Source organism: Catharus ustulatus, chromosome 12 (genome assembly GCF_009819885.2).
Source record: "Catharus ustulatus isolate bCatUst1 chromosome 12, bCatUst1.pri.v2, whole genome shotgun sequence".
Classification (NCBI taxonomy): Eukaryota; Metazoa; Chordata; class Aves; order Passeriformes; family Turdidae; genus Catharus; species Catharus ustulatus.
In genome coordinates, this window is record NC_046232.1 from 7,086,849 (window position 1) to 7,110,152 (window position 23,304).

General features: G+C 39.4%; 1 protein-coding gene across 4 annotated transcripts; it reads left to right on the top strand.

The window, feature by feature from the left end:
• On the top strand, positions 1-23,196 carry SLTM (SAFB like transcription modulator). 4 transcript variants are annotated; one of them, XM_033071078.1, is made up of 21 exons: positions 1-183; positions 844-931; positions 7,422-7,495; positions 7,776-7,961; positions 8,412-8,459; positions 9,454-9,481; positions 10,816-11,284; positions 11,844-11,893; positions 14,025-14,143; positions 15,714-15,863; positions 15,957-16,066; positions 16,154-16,314; positions 16,632-16,723; positions 16,947-17,110; positions 18,206-18,380; positions 18,970-19,094; positions 19,603-19,773; positions 20,517-20,831; positions 21,232-21,379; positions 22,091-22,248; positions 22,543-23,196. In XM_033071078.1, the coding sequence occupies exons 1-21, from the start codon at positions 1-3 to the stop codon at positions 22,649-22,651; spliced, it is 3,123 nt and encodes a 1,040-aa protein (XP_032926969.1). In that variant the 3' UTR covers positions 22,652-23,196. The 4 variants fall into 4 exon arrangements, with proteins under 4 accessions (XP_032926969.1, XP_042635623.1, XP_042635624.1 ...); XM_042779689.1 differs by having other exon boundaries at positions 7,422-7,486; XM_042779690.1 differs by having other exon boundaries at positions 7,422-7,486; positions 21,244-21,379.
• The last annotated feature ends 108 nt before the right edge of the window (positions 23,197-23,304 follow it).

A 23,304-nucleotide genomic window follows, 5' to 3' on the forward strand; every position in this document is an offset into this window, starting at 1 on the left:
ATGGCCGCCGCCGCCTCCGCTCCTGCCGCCGCTGCCGCGGGGGCTCCCGCGGCTCCCGCGGCGCCGCCCACCGAGAGCAAGAGGATCAGCGACCTGCGCGTTATCGACCTCAAGTCGGAGCTGAAGCGGCGCAACCTGGACATCACCGGCGTGAAGACAGTGCTCATCGCCCGGCTCAAGCAGGTGAGCGGCGGGCGCAGGCCCGGCCCGGCCCGCCCCGGCGGCCGCTGCTGCCGCCCGGCTCCGGGGGCGGGGCGCCGGCGGCCCTGCCGTTGTCCCGGTGTGGGGGCGGGACCTGTCCCCGCCGTGCCACCGGTGCCCGGGCGAGGGTCTGTGCCACCGAGCCCCGGCTCTGTGCGGCCCCTGTGGGCCGGGCAGGGCGCGGTGTCCCGGCTGGCGGAGCTCCCGTCTCGGCTGGCCGAGCTCGCCCCGCGGCCTTGCGGCCCGCCCGCCGCTGCGGGCACCGGAGCTCGTCGGGCGAGCCGTGGGACAGGTTGTTGCTGAGGGGTGTCTGTGCTTCCCGCTGTCCTGTTTTTGAACTGCCCTTAATGCCATTATGGATGTCGTTGTGGCCTTCTAGTATTACGTTTCCAAAGAGAAATGTGTGGGTCCTTGATAAACTGTACTTCCTAAGTGTCATTTCAACAGCTGAAACTCTCAGCCTTTATCATTAGGGTTCCCCTGCTCTTCTCCAGCTTTAAGTGAAAGGTTTAACCCAAAGTGTTTTTCTAAATATTTTTGAGATGCCGAATGAACTGTTTAGCTTACTGACTTCTGCTGAAATCAAACCGTCCAGCTTTCCCCTGAAAGACATTAAAAAATATGTTTTTTTGTCTCCTTTAGGCTATTGAAGATGAAGGTGGTGATCCAGATAATATTGAAATAAGTGTTTCAGCTGACACACCCACCAAGAAACCAACTAAAGGCAAAGGTTAGCATCTGTTGATATACTTCATATTCTTGCACAGATTTTTTTTTTGTGTGTCACCTTAAAGAAGGACTGTGGTCTATAGTTTGGGTGCAGTTGTGACTTTACTGTGTATAACTTCTGTCATACAAGACATCCTTTGCCTTGCATGTCTGTTTTCTGTCACTGTATGTAGATGATGCATGGGAATGCTGGAGCAATATATATTGAGAAGATGTAGATAGATGGAAAATGGCTGGGTTAAGAGATGTGTGTTTTGAGGTAGTGGCTGTACTGCCCACAGCTCCTGGAGATGTGTGCTGAGGTGCTGTAGATGAGCTGGGGGGGTTGGTGTGTGCTGTGTTCAGAGGTTCTGAATGTGGGCTGTTACAGGTGGAGCAGGAGCTGCTGTGGGGCTCTGTGGGGTGGTGTTGTGTCCAGAAGGATCTGTGTAACAGCAGAGGGTTTTCAGCCATGATCACGTGCTGGACTCTGCTGGTGATGAGGGCACAGCACTGTGTGGTAGGGGGACACTCCGTGAAGAGCACTGTGTAGTGTGGGTATGTTAACATGCTCTCTACTAAAGACAGGATTTATAAACATGATTTTTCTGAATGACATTGAAGCCTCACAGTGGAATGTCTAAATAAGAGATTTCACTGTTTCTGTTGTGAGAAATTAATACTTAGATTTTGTGCTGGTCTGTTGGCAGTGATTTTTTTCAGATTTTTTAGCTCTGTTTTCTTTTGCCTGAGAATTTAAATACCGTGTTGTGAGTTTGGAGTCTGGGGGATTTTAGTTTGGGTTTGTGTTCTCAGTTGTTCTGGGAGCATGTGTGGTCTGTTAGTACTGGACCTAACAGATCCAGTAGGAAAGGACCTGTGTCCTTTATACCCAACATTTTTCATTGAACAGGCAGACTAAGAATGTTCACTCATGTCTCTTGTAATGGGCTGAATTTTGTGGTGAAAGTGATTGCCCAATCAGTCTGGTGCTGTGAATGGTGAAATTAGTAAGGAAATCTGTCTGCTTAGAAAGTTTGAATAACTTTGCACTTTTCACACATGAGAGAAGTAAAAGGAAATAAACTTTCAAATGTGGTTTCATTTTTGTTCTGACATTACTTTATTCCCTGCATTAGATGGGTAACTAACTGCTGATTAAGATCAGTACATGGAAGCTAAATAAGGAAACTCTTCCACAATTTTTCATGTAGAGATCTAAATGGCTCCATGTTCTGCTGTGACAAACACTTCTCTTATCTGCTGCTTTTTATCCTCCTAGTCTCCAAACTAATATCATGATATGCATAATGTTCTTGAACTGGCTTCTTGGGTAGTTAGACTGTTCTGCTTCTGCAGAGGTAGTTTGCCAACCAGTGCTGCTGTTGCCTGAGGCAGGGCTTCAGTAACTCTTCCCTACCACTTCTGTTGTACACTAGATCATCCTAATGTATGCATATGACATGTGCATTCTTGGTAACCTCAAAGGAAAACACAGCGTTTGTCAAGTTCTTATCAGCTCACTTTGCAGGCTCAGGAGGTTTTCCTCATTACTTTTTAAATTACAAAAATCTTACGAACAAATTTTGTGCCAAAAGTATGGGAAGTTCATGGTGGAACATGAAAAATACACTCTTTAGTCATGGGGCAATATTTTTTTATCGCATTGTTTTATTTTTAACTGTATGAAATAATATTTTGTTTGATTTTTAACTACTCACTGTGAGTTGGTTTTCCTCCTTACTGATTTTGCTGACAGATTGATCCAGGCCTTTCTGCTAATGCTTGTTTTTTCCCCCACCCTGCAGCTTCAGACTAATACTGATGGGTCTTTAATTATTTTACTGCTGGACAGCAGTAAAATTAATGACATTACTAGTTCCATGTATTTTTCCCTGTGCTGTTCTTGCTGTACTAGGGAGGGTAGGAGTATTAGATACTCATTTACAAAGAAAATGCATCTTCAGGAAAGGCCAGGGAGTGGAGGTGATGATTAAACCTCCTCATAGCAGCCAGAGGGAGGGGGGGCAGTGGGAGAGAAGGAAGGAGGTTGTCCTTCCAAAAAGTCACAAAGTGTGTCAGGTTTAGATCTGAAAGTCTTCTGTAACCAGTTTTACTGGAGCTCTTAAGGTCTTTGGAGAAAGCATGATGTTTGATTCCCCAGCACTGTCTGTTATAAAAACTTGATCTGGAATATTGATACAGACCAAATTAGAGTGGGAACAGGATGTGTGTGTGGGGAGGGAGTGATGCATTTGTCTTTCCTTGCCTTTTTTGTGTGTATATTTACAAAAAGGGAGAAGAATACTCAAAAGGCTGAGCGGGACTTTATTTAATACTATTTTAAAAAATACTTGCAGAAGGATTTTGTAATACAGCAAGAATTCCTGATCAGGCCTCATGCAAAGTTGGTAGAAATTTAACACTTTTTCCAGATGCTGCTTTAATAAAATAATTAGGGTGAAGAACTGCAGAGCAGCTAATCGGAAGATTATACAGGTATATAGGTAAGATCAGTTGGTTTTGCCAAATAAAGTTTCAAAGGAACAAATGACAACTGCTCCTTTTTTAAGTGCCTCAGCTGTGCCTCTCCACCATAGCATTTAGTAGCTATGGAGGAATTTCTCTTTTCCCAAAAGTTGTCATCTTTTTACAAAAAGCTTGTCTTTTCAAGCTTGACCATTCTGCTGCCTAGTCTGGTATCTGGAGGAAGTTACATTACTACTAGTATGAAGTATTTTTCAAATTTTTCTGATTTGAATGCTCCTTTGAAGGATCCACAGTCAAAAATGTTATTGAATATTGAAATATTAAAACTGGTAACTGAAAGTTACTTTCTTGATGAGTTCTGGAGTTAGTGTGGGTAAAGAACAGACTTTAGGCTGATCATTTTTAACTTTGGAAAATTAATGTGAGCAAAGATATTTATTTGCTGCTCTACAAGTTTCTGAGGCCAGTTAGATACCTGTTAGTTTGTGTCTTAAGTACCACTCTAGTTGGCAACTGAATTTCTAGTTTGACAATACTGCTTCAAAAAGTACTGGATCAAAGGCTGACAAGGGACAGTGGCTGGCTTGTACTATCGCCTAAATAATTTTGAATTCTTTATTGAAACTGTTTAGTTACCTAAACATAAGAACAAAACAAAGTAAACTAAAATGTGCACTTGGTTTTCTAAAAACAAAAAAAGTTACTAAGTACTGTATCTTCTAAACACAGTAGAAGACTTAAATATTCCTATAGCTCATTATGCCATTTCAGAATTAGAAAAGGATCGTGTACTTTTGCTAATATTGTGGCAAATGTTACTTTTCAACTTGTACTAGACCTCCTAATGCTATAGAGTTTTTTCCATTGTAAGGATTTATGTCTGCTTAGACTCTTATTCCGTGTTTCTGATCAATCTTTCACATTTGGTGGGACAGAACCCTATTGGGAGTTTCAGCAGGAACCAGAAGAAATACAAGCACTAATTCTTCCAAAATTTTCTGATGAGTTTGTCACTCTGTTTCTGCCTGAGTTGCAAAAATCTGGTTCAAGAGTTGTCCAGAATATACTCTTCTATAATTCCATAAACATTCAGCCTGAATTTCTCACATGGAGGACCATGAATAGGTAGAATAGTCTTGTGCTACTATAAGGCTTGTAAATGAAAGCTAAACATGCATAATGTAAAACTAACATTTTAAAGATGTTCTAATTCTTAGTTTATGCTTGCTTATAAGGAGAATCTTTCTTCTGTGTAATAGTCTGTGGCAATTTTATAGTGTGTAGCAATTGCCTTGTCCAGAAGAGGGATTGAGCATGGCTTGTAAAGGAGTGCCATCACTCCAAGGTAAATGAGTGTTTGTGTTGTTAAGCACCCAGATCTGTGGTGAATGCTGAGTACACACTGACATTTCCAACAGCCAGTGCTTGGATAAACCTGTACAGAAGTTTAGGTGTTGACAACCTGTCAAATCGAGACCAGCTGCCCCTGTTGTCTGCAGAAGGTTCAGCTGGTCTTGCTCTGTGTGTTAACTTACCCTTCAATCAGGTCACACTGGTCTTGAATAAGTTCAGAGAAGCAGTTGTTTTCTGCAAGGTGTTTGTTGCAATCTGATTTTAGTTATGTGAATTTAAGAGCCAAGTGTGCCTTTTAGTAGCCCACTGTAAGTGAGTGTCAGTCAGACAAATGTTGAATTTTTGTGGCTAACATCTGAAAACTGTATCCAGAACCTTGAAATGCCAGTTTTGAGCAATGTAACTCTAACCAGAGCCAAACTTACACCACTTTCTGGCTGGAAGTTGAAAAGTGAAGGTCATTGTTCAGGTCTCGTTGTGCCTTGGAATACCTCTGGTACTCAGAGTAAATGGGACTTGCTACAAAGACAGCAAGCATAGTATAGAAAGATTAATGAAATCATTACTTAATCTAGTAGCAAATAAAAGCTAAAACAGCTTCAGCTAAAATGCTGTAACTTGTTCTTGATGAAGACCAGTCAATAAAATCTAGTTCTCTAGCTGCTATTGCATAATGGTGGTGCTAACTTGAGGTAGCTTTTCTTTTCTATTCCCTGTGAAGTCACAGTTCTAGTTCACCGGCCATATCTCCTCAGGCAAAATAAATGATTTAAATAGCTTTCATGGTAGTCTATGCTAGAGAGTTGCTAAATGTGTTGAGCATCTGCCCTCTGTGCTTTCCTGTCTCTGTGTATGCTTAGCTGGATATGGGATCAGGAAAAACTTGGTCTTTCAGATTTAACAAACAAACTGAAATGTGAGCGGATAAAAAAAGCAGTGGAATGTGTGTAGAAATCCTTGCTGTTTCTCATTGCTTTTTATTTATGTTGAAGATACCTGGGATCTGTAGGTTCTATCACAGAATGCTAAAAAACTAGCACAAAATTTGAGTTAGTCTTTGTTTCAGGAATCAGCTGTGATGCACATCAGAAACTTTTATCCAGTGTAAGTCCTCTTCCTGAGAAGAGCTGGTTCCCTTAGCATACCTGTGCAGGTGGCTTTTTGCACCAAAATCTCACAAATCTATTGCATTACAAGTATAAAACTGGACGTCTTGTAGGTTTTGGGGCTTTTTTTTGTTTGTTTCAAGTGAAGTAAAATCAGTGACGTTGACTTTATACTTGAAAGTTTAAATCTCATGTTTTGCTGTCACAGAAATAGCTGCTGCCATGTGCCTTTTCCTGGAGATCAGTGCATGCCTGTACTGAAAACAGCCATGTGCTTTTCCTAGGAGTATAGCCAGAGTGCTGCCTTTCAGGGAAATGAGTAAAAGCAACTGGAATCCAAGCAAACCCAAAACAATAGTGTCTCCTTTTGCCCTGTAGTTGAGTACTTTCCAGCTTTGAAGTGCATTTAAGAACTGCATATGAAAGACCACAGAAATTAATGGCTGAAAAAATTGAATATTTCAACTAGCATAGATGTCCATACTGTGTTGAACTTTGGCTTATGGTTTTCTTTTATATTCTTTTGGAATAACCATAAAATTGGTTTAGCCATTCATTAGAGGTTGAAGGGAGGAGGGAAGATGTGATGCCAAAAAATGAAGCATTAAGTGCTAATTTTGACTGCCATCTCATTTGCATTTGAATTGACACTGAGTTTCAGTAGAAGATACTGTAAAGCCACTTCCTAACAGAACTGCTTTTGTACCTTTTGCCACAGAAAACTGTTGCATAGGCTAATCTTTGATTGAATCAGAGACAGAACGCTCTTCAAAGGATGTTTGTGTGGAGATGTTTCTGTCTAGTGTTCTTGGGTCTTGTTTTCTGTAAGAGTAAGCAAATGCAGTGGGTTCCAAAGAGAACTGTCATCATCCCCTCAGAGACATCTCTAACAGAGAAAAGTGTGCCTTGCTGGAAGAACAGAATTCTTCAATGGAACAGGTCCTTAATACATTAAAGCATAAGTGCTTCACCTACTCAATTCTTCTGCCTCACTTCATCCTCTAGTGAAAAGCACTGAAAAAGGTGGCTTGGAGAGCTTGCACCTGCCATGCTTGTGGATGTTCAAAGATGCAGCTAAATAAAGCACTGAGACATTCCATTGTCCTTGGAGCTTCTCTGTAATTTCCAGCAGGTGATTGAGTGCACTAGATGACCTTTAGAGGTTTGTTCTAACCTAATTTCTCAGTGATGTTAGTTATCCTCTAAAGCAAGACCTTTCCAAAGTCAGAATGTCTAGTTAACCTCAGTAATTCTAGGGATATTTAGTTTCTAGTTCAATGTTCTCCTGAATTCCATTATCACTCAAAATAGAAGGATAGGTGTTAAGATCACTAACTTGGATGTAACCACTTGTTTATTGAACAGCATTGATTGTTCATTCTCATTCAGCTGACACTGTGACTCCTTATCTTAAAAATTACTCAGTTTTTGAAGGGTTATATTATAGTGAACAATGCAGCTAAACTAGAACAAGTAGAGAATAATAAAGTAAGGCCAAACACATAATCAGTACTAAATGTGTGCTCTTTATAGCAGATCTAGTCACATATCCCATAATTTCAGGTAAAAAGCAGGAAGCTGATGAATTGGCTGGTGATGCTTCAGTAGAAGAGGACTCCTTTGTCAAGGTAATAAAAGTATGTAAAAACTTTTCTCATTTTGTATTTAAGGTCAGTGTTTGACTTCAGTTAGTGAAAAAGCTTCCATTTTCTTTGTGGTACTTTATGTGGAAATTTGGAGCATTGTTTTTACTATATTCACAGTATGATGCCTAAGGGTTTGAAGCTAGGGGATTTTTAAAACATAGTGTGAATTTTATTATGCATGTGAGACACTGATCCAGCAGTGAAACACTGATTATTGCAGAATAAAACGAATACTTCTAGTTATACCAAGTGTTTATGTTCACACCGAAAGGAAAGTGAATTGGAGACGCAAGATGCAAGTGATCAAGATGGAAATGATGAATTGAAAGACTTAAAAGAATCTGTTGAAGATGAGAACTTGAATTCTAAAGAACTACCACCTGCAGAAAAGAAAAGATACCATGACCTGGAGCCAGTAGAGACAACAGAAGATGTGGAGAAGGATTCTGAAAATCAGGTACTTGGCTGTATTTTACATGAATTTTTATCAGCAAAATATAAATTTTTCTTAGTGTTTGTTAGTAGGAAGTCAGAACTAGTTTTTCAGTTTGTTTTGCTTATCTCTAAAATACAAATTTTTTTCTTTTTGCTCTACTTTAGTCTTTTCTTTCTATTTGCCTTGATTTGTATTTGAATAGTTGTGAAACAAATATGGCACCGATTGATAAAATTCAGAGTCAATACAGAGTTAGTTCCTAAGTGGTCCTTTTCTCTTGTACTAGCAGTGATTTGTGCCTTTCATTCAGTGTTCAGATTCTTTACATCTGGAGAACTGCTCATTGATGTTCACGTTGTTGAGTGTGTATCCACTCCAGTGTTTACTGATCTAATGGAATCTCTTGACCCTCTGAATATTTGAGTGTCTTATAAATAGTTTGCTTACCTAGTCCCTTTTCTGTTTCTATAGGAAAATGAAGGTCCAGACATAGAAGATTACACTTTTCCCACTGGCCATGTGAGTTCTAAATCCATTCTGTTAAGCTAATTTTAATGTCTGTCTAGTTGGAAAAGATCACTTTTATACTGGTTTTTCTGTTCCAGCGTTCATGTTAGAGTCACATGATGTAAGACTGTAAAGGTAAACAATATGGGAAGCTGTCATTCAAGTATTTAATTTTGCTGATAATTGTGATACCAAGTAAGTTGACTTATTTAAAGACAATTCTTGTCTGCAGTTTGGGAGTGTTCAGTGCATAGACTTCACAAAGAATGTTTCACACTCCTTAAAAACATATCAGAGGGCTATGCCAGATGCTATTGTAGTATTATATATCCTGCACAGGAGTTTAGAAATTCTGTTTTATGTAGAAGTTTGCCCTTAGAGAATATGGGCAAACTGGGTTGGAACTGGGTTGTTTAGGGATGCTTTCTGGTGTTAATACTAATATCTGATAGCTGTAAGTTCAGAAATTAATTCTGAGTTACATGGAACTGATGTCTGAAAAGTGACATCTCATACAGCATCTCTTGCTCAGTAAAACTAATGAGAAATAAGTAAATACCTATTAAAAATCAGAGTTTCATTTTTAAATACTTACTGGAGGGAGGCTACCTAGTTTCTGACTTCTCTCTTGAGCTCTTAAAGCTAATGATGGACTGCCTGCATTTCTCTGAAAGCAGTAATTAGCAGCTTGACATGCATTCTGAAGGCTTTGGTAACACATGGAATAGTTTAGAAATGTCCCATTGAGTTAAGGGGGTTAGACAAATTCTGCATGTCCCAACCAACTGCAAAACTGCAAGTATTGCAGATAAATGCCAAGTTGTTTCATAAAATATTTTAGTTATTTGACAAGGGAGGTGCACAGTTTGGTTCCTGGATAATCTTTGGAAACAGTTTTCATTTCAGTATTTGCCTTCATACAATAGAAATTCTATGAAAAATACAAACTGTTCTGCTTAAAGTTTCAAAATAGGAGACATTTAGTGTTGACTTCCTTTTCTTGCAGGACGGGGAAGATGAAGAAAATGAGAAAGGTATGTCTAAAGTTTAATAGAGTTCAGAGGTCTTACTCTGGTAGAGCAGGCAACTTTCTCTTGTAACATTCAATCTCTACTAATACTAGGCTTATCTCCAGCACTAAGTATCAGTTGTCTCCTCATTGAGCTCAGCACCTGGAATCAATGCAGTCAGTTTATTTCACTCCTAAGAGTTACTTTACTCTTAAGAGTTGATTACAGTACTTATCAGTTACTGTGGTGGATGTATAATACAGTTGCAATACTATGATTCTTAATAAAAATCCATAGTATTCAAGAACTGATTTTAACACACGGTAAGTCTTGATGCCAAAACCTCCAACTTGCACTGCAGTAACTGATGTTGTGTGAAATGCTGCACTCTCACACTGAAGTTGAGCACCCCACAAATGTATGGACCATCATATGCTTGGCCTACTGTCACTTAGAAATACCAGTTGTACATAGGATGGTAAAACAAGTGTTTGAAAACTGTGGAGTGGCTACCATTTTTTTAAGCTGTGCTCATTAGTGAAACTAGAAGGAATGTAATGCATTCGGGCAAACAGACTTCCTGGACAGAAGTCATAAGTATTCTACATTTTGTGGACTCAAAAGGACATGGGACACCATCACTTTACACAAGATGGAATAAACACATTACTGAAGCTACAGGATAAAACTCCAGACTCCGTGTTTACGAGGGACCCTATGGCCGAAGTGTCGCATCTACACAAATTCAAGAATACAGTTGGAGATGTCTCTGTGGGACTGAGATGGAAAATCCTTCCAGTGGATGAAGATTGAAACCATTTGTCTACGAACTCTGGATTAAGGCTCACCCATCCACGTTCTGCAGCAGCCTTGTACAACTCACTTGACTGCCAAGCAACTGCTTGGAAAGGAAGAGAACAGAGAACGCCGACGTGGAAGACTGGCTGGAACTCTCCAAGACTGTAATTCTTTTGGATTTGGGAAGGTTAGAAGTTCTGGAACCAGGAAGATTCAAAGACAGATTAACTGTGAACATCCAAAGCAACTATGTTCTCTGGAATGCTAAATCCTAAACTGGAAAATGGATACGTCTTATGAAGAACGGGTATCTCCGGGATGGAACCATATTCTCCCTCCTAATGTTTTGGTATTTGTCTCTAGAAAATGTGTTTTGCCATGAAGAATAAGTGATCCTGGGTAAAGGATTTATATTTGTGTTAATACACCTTGTGTTTTTTCTAACCTTCCATCAGTGCTAATAACTGGCTTTGTATTTTCTAGGTCCTATTCTAGCTTATGCATATGAAATTGTTTAAACTTCTTGTTTTGCCATATTTATTCCTGTTAAATCCTCTTAGATAAAGCAGGTTCTGGTGATGGTACACAAGAAGTATCTAAACCTCTTCCTTCAGAAGAAAGCCTAGCTGAGGCTGATCACACGGCTCATGAAGAGATGGAAGCTAACACCTCTGTGAAAGAAGCTGAGGATGATAACATATCGGTTACAATCCAGGCCGAAGATGCCATCACTCTGGATTTTGATGGTGATGACCTCCTAGAAACAGGTAAAAATGTGAAAATTACAGATTCTGAAGCAAGTAAGCCAAAGGATGTGCAGGATACCATTTCACAGAGCCTGGAGAAGGAAAGCAAGGACTATGAGATGACTGAGAACCATAAAGATGGTAAGAAGGAAGACTGCGTGAAGGGTGATCCCGTCAAGAAGGAAGCCAGAGAAGGTTCAAAGAAAGCAGAATCTGGAGACAAAGAAAAGGATACTTTGAAGAAAGGTCCCTCGTCTACTGGGGCCTCTGGTCAAGCAAAGAGGTTTGTTTTTCTATGTCAGTTCTTTACGATACTGAGTACCAGCATTCAATAAGATCACTCTACATTAAGGGGGTAGCAGCAAGAATCTTATAATTAGTATCCTATGCTCCTGCCTATAGGTTTTTTGACCGCCATAAGTTACTTTTTAAAATTCAAGATCTTCGTATAGACACTATGTCCTACTGATTGCATTGTCGAATTGTCAGCATTTATTTATTTTTTCAAATTGACGATTTTTTTAAATGTCCTTGTGATGATGGTAATGAACAGCTATCAGTTCTAAGAACACAAAATGAAGTCAAGTCCCCGTCCTGAAATCTGGAGAAGATTGCCATATATCCACTGAATAGAGTTGTCAGAAAATCTAGATCTTCAGGCATCTTGGGGAAAATCAGTGCAAGAATCCATAAGGGAATCATTTGTTCAAATATACAGTCTGGCCCTTTTTCATTTTTATTTTTTGAAATGTTAACTTGTCTGTTAGTGTTAGTAGTATAAAATGCGACACCAGATTCTGTAGTTTCAACTTTCTTCTGATTTTTTTAATTTGCTTCTCTAGCTCTGCTAAGGAATCTAAAGAAAGCAAGACAACTTCAAAGGATGATAAAGGTAACTATTATGAATTAGGGTAGTATTGTCTTGAACGAAATGCTTTCCTGATTGAGAAATTGCTTGCCATGTAATAAAATGGCTTATATGATTGAACTCAGCCATCTATTGTAAATTATGCAAGAGGTACAGTAATCATTTGCTATATGCATGTGTCCATGTATTTTGTTTCTCCTTATGCCAGGTTTGTCATAAGATCAAAAATATTTATTCTAAAGACTTGATGAAAATATATTGTTTTGTTTCAAAATACTTTTGGGACCAAATTCCATTTAACATTTCCCAAGTCTTTGCTTTGATGAGAAGCTATAATTTTCAGATAAGCCTGCTGTAACTTACAACAAAACAAGCAAAAAATAATTGCAAGTACTTAAATATAGTGCCAATTAAGTTTTTTGTTTTGTTTGTAATTCTAGCTCATTTTTAACTGAACTCTAAACCAAGTACTGTAGCTGAGATGCCAGCTTGCAAAATTGCTCTTGTGGCTGTTTAATGTATTAAATTTGAACCTATTTTTCTGCCTTGGAGTTTCCATCTGTTTCCATGAAACCCTGTATTATGATTACAAATTTGAAGAGTGGAGCTCAAGAGCACATTAATGTCACCAGTTATACTGATGCTTCATGGTTGAACAAATTTCATTTGTGTGAGCTCATGTGTCTCCTTATTTTACCTATTCCCTTTCTGCCAAAAACCTTTGTCACAGAATCTGTGGTGTAACGGTGAGGGACAAATGAAACTTTACCTGAGAAATTAATTTGAGAGGAAATTTATGTGGCAGACATAATTGATTCTTCTGTACATGTGTTTTTTCCTGACAGTTACATGTTTACAATGAAACTGAAAGCAGATTTGCTGTGTCTTCATTTTTGTAGGATATATGATAACTGTAATAGTAAGGCTTTCTTAATGTACACAGCCAAAGCCAAGATAGTGGCTGTTTAATGGCATTTATTGATCTTCTAAGTGTATCACAGAACCATAGAGTGTTATGGGTTGGAAGGGACCTTAAAGATCATCTTGTTCCAATGCTCTACTGTGGGCAGGAACACCTTCCACTATCCCAGGTTGCTCCTAGCCTTTTCCAACCTGGCCTTGGACACTTCCAGGGATGGGGCAGCCACAGCTTCTCTGGGCAGCCTATGCCAGGGCCCACAGGGAAGAATTTCTTCCTTATATATCTAAACAATATGGAGATAACCTTAGTATCACCATAACTGTGATACTTTGCCTCTTGTTCTTAGTCTCGATGCATTGAGGAAACAAAACTATCCTTTTTTTCTCAAGATGATTAAATTACCCTTTAAAACTCTGCACATCACCAGATTTTTCTGTTGTCAAGACTGAGATCTAGTTCTGGTCTTGCTGGTAGGACTGGCTACATTTTAACATATTCCAAAGCAGTTCATTTAGCAGGAAACAACAACAAACTGAACATCATAACTGAAGTCTAAAAGATACTGGAAATGAGATTACGTAATGAAATCTCCTGAGTTCTTATTGCTGTGTTGTTGCAAAAATACTTAATATAGAGAGTGGAAGGAGTATTTAAAGCACGTAATGTTCTTCCAGCTTTTATTTAGTTTTTTCTTTAGTATGTGGGAAATAATTTTGGTGGGTTGTATCCAGTTCTTCATCCAGTAGTATTTTTAAAAAATTGCTCTGGATAAAGCTGATACTTAAGGAAGTTGTGGAAATTGACCACATGATTCTGGAGGCTGGGATTATCCAAGTCTCCTGTATTTGCCTTTCTGCTGTCTCGGGTAATTTGTGCAAAAAAAAAACATTTTAATGGCTGGTAGCTAATGATGAGAGCCAGATGTTGAAGCTAAATGTACATACCCAAATGAGGAGTAAAGCATGTCTTTAAGAAAGATTTGTATTGTTTTTCTGTCTCTGTCCTTTGGGTACAAGCTGGCCAAGCTGTTGCTCTCAATACATGGTTAAATGTATGAAATCTTATGGCATATATTTTTTTTTTTTCTATAGAAGCCTTTTCAAGAAAGGTAACCAGATAAACAATTATTTAGAGGTAACAGGCTAAGTTTCTCTTTTCAGCAACACTTAAGTTAAATATTCATGGTACCTTTGTCTCCTTAATTTTGTGGCTGTTTTGTAAAACTTGTTTCAGGAAGTGCGAGCAGTGTTAGTGGTAGCAGTGGAAGTTCAACTAGAAACCTGTGGGTTAGCGGACTGTCTTCCAACACAAAAGCTGCTGACTTGAAAAATCTCTTTGGCAAATATGGAAAGGTATTTGATGGGGTGTGGTACCATGTGTGTGGTGTGTGTCTATTCCTCCTGCTCTATTCAGTTACAGAAATTGAGTAATACTTGATTTAAGTCAAGGTTTGAGAGGACGTGTCTGACCAGTGCAATCTAAAACCCCACACTGCAGGACTAAGAGTGTATGCTTACAGGGAGAACCATGGGTTCGTTTTGTAAGGAGCTTTTCCTCCTGTGGAGGTAAGAGAAGTACAAAAGAAATTTCACAAATACTTGACTATTCTGGTCAGGATTGGCTTTTACAGTAATGATGGCTATGTTCCTTTCTAGCAACTGTGTTTAACAATGAGTGCAAGATAATGTAACTGATTAAATTCTAATACAAATAGTGTTTATAGAACATCCTGCTTTGGGAGACTGTTTTTAAAATGTGTTCTGAAGGCTTATGAATGGGAAGAATTAGTAAAAAAATGTGACATTTAATGTGTGATCCTTTAGGGACTCCTTCAATGACTTTTTTTTTTACAGTCTGCTTTAAATTAAGTCTCTGTTCCCAGTGTTGGTTTATTGAAACATACAAATTCCATGGAACAACGTGGAAATCTTGAAAGCTAAGCAGTCTTGTAAACCCAGGGTTCTCATTTTCCCAAAGGAGTTTCTGATAACTATGTGGATTTGTAGTGTTTTTGTAAGCCTGTGCAGGTGTGCATTGTTGTGTCTTGGGAACTAGTTAGAACCTGAGCACTGTGACTATCAAGTATGTGTATTGATTATGGCATACCTGCCATTAATTCATTTCTCTAATGAATTTAGCAGGTGATTTTATTTAATAGATTCACAAGTAAATTTTGTTGAAACTTCCAGTTACATGGCTGTTTTCACTGTAGAGCTGGTTGGTCCTTATATTTATGTAGCTTCCCAGTTTTAAAAATATTGGGAAATATTTCATGGCTGTACCATGACAGTCTAGAGAGCTACAAAGATAAAATTGATGACAGCTAGAAAGATAAAGTTGTTGCCTTTAGAGCATAACTATGGCAAAAAGACTGACTCCAGTGGCCATAGAAATTTTAGGAAGGAGGAAAGAGCACAAAACCTCTCAAGAAGGAGATGTTAGAGCTGAATGCTAAAATGGCTTAACCTACACACTTGCTCGATGACTGAAGAATTGGCTCCCTTATTAAGTTACTATATAATACTGCTTCTGCCTTCCTGCCATTAATTGGCAGCTGCTGACTTTTTTTGTGGGTGTTCATTTGTCAGAGATGAACCCTCAAATTCAGGTCAGTGGTGTTTCTGTGAATTAATTTCAACAATAACTGAAGAGAAGCATTTAAATAATGGGCATGAGGAGGTGACTGGTCAAAGCAGGATGCAAGCATTAATATGCCTTGCTGTGCAAATTGGGATAAAGTTCTCAAAGTTTATGAGAACTTGGGAGTCTCAGTCAGTCTTTCTAGTAGGGTGGGAGTTATGTTGCTGTTGGGGTGAATTTGCTTTGTTTTCTTATATACTAGGGTAAAAATCTGATTGGAATACCATAGCTTCCTTAGTAGAAATGTCTCTGTCCAAACCTGAATTCTTCCTGTTTGCACAGGTACTTGGTGCAAAGGTGGTCACAAATGCACGAAGCCCGGGGGCAAAGTGCTACGGCATAGTAACCATGTCCTCTAGCACAGAAGTGGCCAGGTGCATCGCACACCTGCACCGCACAGAGCTGCACGGACAGCAGATCTCTGTGGAGAAAGTAGGTTTCATAACACGAAGATTTTCCCCAAAATAGACCATCTTTTATAAGAATCTTTATTAACCTATTTGCTTTTGGAAAAAAAAAAAATAGGTGAAAGGTGATCCCTCCAAAAAAGAATTGAAGAAGGAAAGTGATGAGAAATCTAGTTCGAGTAGGAGCATAGGAGATAAGAAGACGGCATCAAGTGACAAAGCCAGCAAGTAAGGAATTTCACGTCTTCTGAAATTGTGAAAATCCTCTAAGCTGAATTTCCCTCATTGGATTTTTGTGTTCTTTTTCCTAATAAGAACTCTGTCAACCAAAAAAGAAGAAAAGAAATCAGAGAAATCTGAAAAAAAAGAAAGTAAAGAAGCCAAGAAAACAGAAGGTAAAGATGAGAAGAGTGATAATGGAACAAGTGGCCCTAATCAAGAATCCACTAAAAAAACTGAAGAAAAGAAAAGAATAAGTATGCCATATAGCTGTATTTCCTCCTCTTAAATCTGTGTGTCTGACTTGTCTTGGGGGCATGTTCTTACTCTTACTGGAAATAGACAATTAAACATCTATTCTTTTTTAGACTCCAGTAACACTTTTTACTTCCATACTTTATACTAATATTTAATTACAGGCGTGTGCTGGTATGCTTCTACCAGTACCAGTTCACTTCAGAGATTTAGAAATTTCTCTATGGAGAATTTATAATAGGCAAATAGAGATAGCTCTGTGTGTGTTTTTAAACCTTCTTTTATTTTTGTTTTTTTTTTTGTTTCCCCCCTTCACTAGGTGGTAAAAGCCCAGGTCAAGTTGTAGTTTTAGACCAAACAAAAGGAGACCAAGGCCACACTAGGACAGTTAGAAGGGGAAGGTTTGATAAAGTAAGTATCTCTAGATTTGTTGCAATCCTTACCTGATTTGATCCTACCTTGCAGTTGATATTTGCACTGAAGAGTCAATAAACTATCACTAACTGTTAAGCTTAGATAGAAGCTTTGTATGCTTTGGGATTGCTAAGTCATTAATGATACTTGAACATAGCATCCAGAAATCTCCCTAAATGAATGAGACTTCTGAAATAACCATTGTAATCTCTATCTATAGCCACAGATATTGAGGAACAAAGAGCGTATTATTCAAGAGAAAGTGAAATTCAGGGAATACAGGGGTAGAAAGGATATCTTGCCTTTTGAAAAGATGAAGGAACAGAGATTGCGAGAACACATGGTTCGATTGGAAAGAATACGACGGGCTGTTGAACTGCGAAGGTAGTAATTCAACTTTTTGCTAAAGGCTATTTTATCCATTAATTGATCAGATACTATATTTAGAAATCTAATCAGAATTCATCCTGTCACCCTTCCAACCACATGTTAAAGTCTGTGACTCTACCTAACAGTATCTTTATGTGAATTAACAAACTCCAAAATTTTTGTGTAATCTTTTAATGGCTATATACGTATACACAAGGCTTAGAGTTTGTTACAGTGGGGGCTGTACCTCATAAATGTTACTGCATGCCAGTTTTGTTTTTGAAAAGTGAGAAGTAGACTAGGAGACAGGGCCAAAAGTAGTGTTTGGGATTTATTTGTTTTTTTAGTTTTGTTTCTTTTTTTTAAACAGACAATGTTGTATCTCTAAATGACTAACCAAACATAATACAATTTTGACCCTTTAAACAGAAAGACCAAATGGTTACACTGTTCTGTTCTGCTGTTTTCATATGGCCTAAAGCTTGCAAAGAGCAGTTAAATGAGTTGTGTTGTTAGCTGGGTTTCCCTAAATAAAGGGAAACAATTCCTAAACAAAGGAATTCCCAGCAAGCATAAAGCTTTAGGGGGAAAATGCCTTTTGTGCTTCCTCTAGGCTGAATTACGGGAAGTAAAAAGAAGAAAGTAGAATTAAACTGTTCATAAGTCTACTAACCTGGGCAACTCAGACTGGTCATGATTGGCTGTCTTACTTTTTGGACAGAAAACCCTAAATAAAATTTTTGTTAGCTTGAAGAGGATAAGAGCTAAAATAGCATTTATTTTTTAGATCCAGTCATATTCTTGGCTGCTGAATACTGTTGTTACTGTGTGCCACGTGACAAATGAGAAATCCAAATTAAGAATAAAGTACATCAAGAAATGATTCTTGAAATAAGTTTTCCTATCAGTTGTTTGCTAATGGTACTGTAGATAAGCTATAAAAGCACTTTGGCTACTTGGGGCTAAAAGGAGTAGACTTCTGGTGCAAGGACTTCTGTGAAGAGTTTACTCTGAAGTAGTTTTTAATGTCTATGCCCAAAGTGATGTTAGTTTTGGATGACAAAACTTTTTCTGCTACCTCTTTTTTTTTTCTTTTTTTTCTTTCTTCAGGCGAAGAGAAATTGCCGAGCGAGAGCGGCGTGAGCGAGAGCGGATACGGATAATGCACGAGCGAGAAGAGTGCCTGCAGAGGGAAAGGGAGCGCCTCGAAATCGAGAGGCAAAAGCTGGAGAGGGAGAGGATGGAACGGGAGCGTTTGGAGAGAGAGCGTGTTCGCATTGAGCAGGTGGGCAGAGCTGTGCTCTGGACTGTGCAGGAGCTTCTTGGAGAATGGCCCAGTTTGCCTTCACGTCAAATTTTGCTCTTCACTTTTCTAGCCAGTCCTTTTTCTTTCATAAAACCCAGCCAAACGTTACATAATTCACAATGTACAACAACAGGAATCTTCATCTTGTTTGCCTGGGAGTAATTTGATGCAAAGTGCTTGCTACTGTTGCAGCTATACAAGTCAGTCTCTAAACATGAAGTACAATAGATCACTTCGTCTATACCACTTTTCCATAATTTGACTAGATTTTTCCTACAGAATACTACTGCAAACTTCAAGAAGTGTTTCTGGGCAATAAATACAGTAGTAATACAAGAAATGACCTGGAGACATTTCTGTGTAACACCCGATAGCATCTCCAGATCTGTTGTCTACTTTTTTAGAGAAATATTCCCTGTGCTCTTTAATCTTGGACGCTACCCAAGGATTAGTTTTATCAGATAACCTTTAGCAGAAAACTGACATGGGATAGGTCTGTATCCTTGCTAACTGTTCTCTGGGTATCTCTAGTAAAGACCTGCTGTGTTTGTGGTTCCTTTCATGGCAGGAACGCCGAAAAGAAGCGGAGCGAATTGCGCGGGAGAGGGAGGAACTTCGGCGGCAGCAGCAGCAGCTCCGGTACGAACAGGAAAAGAGGAATTCTTTGAAACGTCCACGGGATGTCGATCACAGGTAATTGTCAAACGGGTTTTTTGCAGTGCATAATAAAAACAGCTACAAGCCTTGTATCAGACTTGAAAATGCATTTGTACCTGAAGCAGGTCTTCACAGAAGAACTGGATTTCTGGTACATGTTTGGTTTGGCATTAGTTTATGACAAACATGAAACGCTCCTGTGCACATCTGTAGAAGAGAGCTTTGGAATTAGAGAAGCATCCCATGAATTAATTCTTATTGTGTGAAAAAACACAATCCAGAGTGTTTACTGAGAAAAACTTTTCTGCCTTAATGGTTGAAGCTTCTAGCTTCTACTTTAAGAACTCATATTTCTGCTAAATGGATGGTTAGTTTGGGTTGTTTCCTTAAGTGAGTTTGTCCACTGCTGTTTAAAGAGTCTACTTTGTCAGTGACTGTCCAAAGGTCAAGTGAGCATCTCAGACAACTGACTCTCAATTTTCTGTGTATTAGGCCTTGATTTGTCTACGTGTGACTGATAAGGGTTCCTTTGTTTTGGCTAAAGGAGAGATGATCCGTACTGGAATGAGAGTAAGAAGATGGCTCTTGACACAGATGCACGTTTTGGCCATGGCTCGGATTACAGCCGCCAGCAGAACAGGTTCAATGACTTTGATCACAGAGAACGAGGCCGATACCCAGAGGGTTCTTCTGTTCCATCATCTTCTTTTGATAGGTAAGTTTAGATAATGGAGCGGGCATTTGTCTGCCAACATCTCTGTGGGTTTCACACTGAATGTTGTGCTAAAGGCTTTACACTGTTCTGATATCATAAAACTGCAGTAGTGTCCTGACATTTTTTGTGTCTTCAGGACCAGCCACTTTTATCATAGAATCTAATAATCTCTTCTCTGAGGACTTTAAATTAGCTATCTGGTGGCCTTTTTTGTGAGACATTTCAAAAGGATTTTTGCAACTATTCCTTCCTCTTTCACATCTAGTCACAAGTTGCAGTGGATTACCTGTGTAATTTACTGTGCAGTAAATGCTGGTTCCAGATGCAACTTCCAGTAACCACTAGTAAAGCTAAGACCACATAATTGTAGCTTCTGGATTTCTGCTTTTAGGTTGCAGTGAACTAAATACAATTCTGACTAGAGAAATCCAGCATTCCCCTGTTTCATACTGGGCAAAAAGGTGGCCTCATAGTTACTTAAATTACATTGACCAAAATAGGAAGAAATAAATGCATAAAGAAATGTTTAACTGGCTGTTAGAACTCAAGCTCAAAACTTCAATTGTAGAAATAAATACAATTTGGGGAGGGAAGGATCTTTGATTTCTATTCCACATATATAGTAGCAAACAACTAATCTAAAAATGAGTGATGCTTTATATCCTCATGCATGTGTTTACACATGCAGAGAAAGGTGAAAATGGGAAACAAGCAAATGACTTTTTCCTACTTTAACAACTTAGGCGAGATCGTTTTGTAAATCAAGGTGAGGCAAAAAAGACTCGGCCAACAGCACGAAGAGAAGAGCCAGGGTTTGAGAGATATCCCAAGAGCTTCAGTGAGTCCAGAAGAAATGAACCACCCCAGCCAAGAAGTGAACTGCGGGACACGGACAGGCGCGAAGTGCGAGGAGACAGAGACGAGAGGAGAACAGTGATAATTCACGACAGACCGGAAATCCCGCACGGCCGGCACCCCAGGGAAACCGGCTCCAACCCACCCAGGCAAACCAACTGGAAGAGTGAGGGAAGCATAAGCACAGACAAACGGGATGGCAGGTAAATATGCTGACTAACCAGTGAAAGTCTGAGTCTTGTAGAACTTATCCATAGTAATAATTCCTCAAGAATTAGTGTGTAAAGAGAATAGATCTTCTCCCAAAGAAAAGCATTGGGAGAAATATGCAGGCTATCAAATGCTAAATCTCATCTAGGAACTGGTTGCTGACTCCCAGCAGTTTGATATGAGAAGGAACACAGAGTTAAGGAGGCTTTTGTGTAGAATGTAGATGTAAAGGAGTAGCACGTGAGCTTGAATTATTTAAAAAGCCACATAGATCTAAAGGAATGTTTCTGAAGTCAGCCGCAGGTTGTGAGGAACCACAGGAATCTCTACTGTCTACATGTGCTGTGATTTGGTACCAATTCAAGTATACTGAAACCACAATTTTGATGGAAGCAATTTTTACAGAGGCGAGCGGCCGGAGCGGTCGGGAAGGGAAGTGTCCGGCCACGTGAGGGGAGCGCCTCCCGGGAGCCGCAGCAGCGCCTCCGGCTATGGGGGCAGGGAAGGAGAACGGGGCGTGATGGGAGACAGAGGTGGACAAGTGAGTCACCTTCTTGTGTTCCTGTGTCTGAAGGAAAGGCTGGAAAATGCAGACTCATGCTGGAAAAATGATCATATAGCATCATCAAAATTATTCACAAGCATTCTGCCTATTTTCAACTTTTCTTTATGCTAAAGGTTCTTTTCCAGAAAAATTTTGCAGAAAAATTTCCCTATTCTCTTTGTCTGGCATCTTTATAATCAGAACAATACCTGAGAGAGTAGATGATTAAGTTTTGAAAATTTGTTATCACTTTTTCAGGGTTTTAACCATATACTGCCTGCTACTTTCAGTGCAGTTTGTAATTGTAATTTGTGATGTGATACCGAAAATCCTTCTGCAAGACTTCTCTTTAAAGACCACAGATTAACTCCCTCCTGCTAGTAAATCCTGAAGCATTTAAAAAGTATTATTGTTCTTCTTCCTGAGTTTTATGCCAGTGATAATGAGACCAAGGCAGAATTGGGAGTGAAGTACGAGTTTGTGGAACCTGACTCCCTGCATACCCACACACTCATCATTGCAACTAAGTTCCTGTTACCCAGAATTAACAGGAATATTGTAAACATGTGTGAGCAGCCTATGGACTGCTGTCTTAAAAGGGGCTGGACTTGGTTTATTCTGTCAGCTGTAAGCTTACCTTTCTTGCCAAGCCTGTTTGCTGTGGATGAAACAACCCCTTTGTGAGAATGACTGTCACTTTCTCCCCAGCACTACAACGAGGACAGACACGTCGTAGAACGCCACAGTCGTGAAACTGGACCAAGGAAAGAATGGCATGGACCTAGTTCTCAAGGAAGTGGCTATCATGACACAAGGAGAATGGGAGATGGCCGTGGAGGAGGGGGCATGATGGCTCCACATACAAGGTACAGAAACCACTCCTTCCTCTCCGTTTCTCACTGAGCCCCTGCCAGCTTTGGTGTCCTTAGGCAGTGCAGCAGGATGACTCCCTGTGGCTGCTGCACAGCGCACAGCCCCACCTGCCCAGCCAGCACTGGGGGAGGGACCTCTGGCAAAGTCTCTATTCCTGCATGTTTTCAATTCTCTTTTGAGACTTACACTTTAACAGTTGAGTGATAGGAGATGTAAGAATGTTCTTAGCTGTGCACCAGGAGTTTAGGTATGTATTGTAACACTTTTTTTAAAACTTCTGTTTCCAGTAACTCTTCACCCATTAATAGAGTTGTACAGATCACAGGCAATTCCATGCAGAGGGGAAGTGGCTCAGGATTTAAGCCATTTAAAGGTGGACCTCCACGAAGATTCTAAGACCTACAGCTGTTTGGTTTCAAGATAACTTATTGAAATCTCTTGTAAACTTTCTCTGATTAAGAACGGGAAATCTTGTCTAGAAATCCTGGTTAAATTTTTTTAATTTAACATGATTATTTTCCTCTCAATTTTGGAGGCATTTTAATAGTTACGTTGTAATTTTGAATAGTTTTTGTGTATCTTTGATAAGCATTTTCCCTGAGGCACTAGAGCTATGTAAAAAGAAATTGGAACCAAAATATTTGTTAATTCTGTATAAAAGAATAGTTTGCAGCTGTGTGCTAGTAGTTTGATTTGCCAACATTAGCTCTGTGGTGTCATGCTTTAAAGTTAGCTACTTCTCACAACATCCACAATAACCTCCATTTTGAAGGTTGTCCAGGCTATTATCTCTGCTTTCTAATTTGTAGAGAAATAAGATTTGTTCTTTCATTACTGGGTATTATGTAACCTATTTTTGCAGAAGGTACTGTTACATTGAGTGCATTTATGTGTATTCTTGCAAATGTATTCTTTTGAAATAAACCTTCATATTCTGTATAGCTTCTAGTAAGTCTTTAAAGCAGTCTTTGGGGAAGGAAGGCAGAACTAAACATGTTGGTATAGCACATCAAAGCATGGGTGCCATTAGGCTCTAACTGAAACTTCCT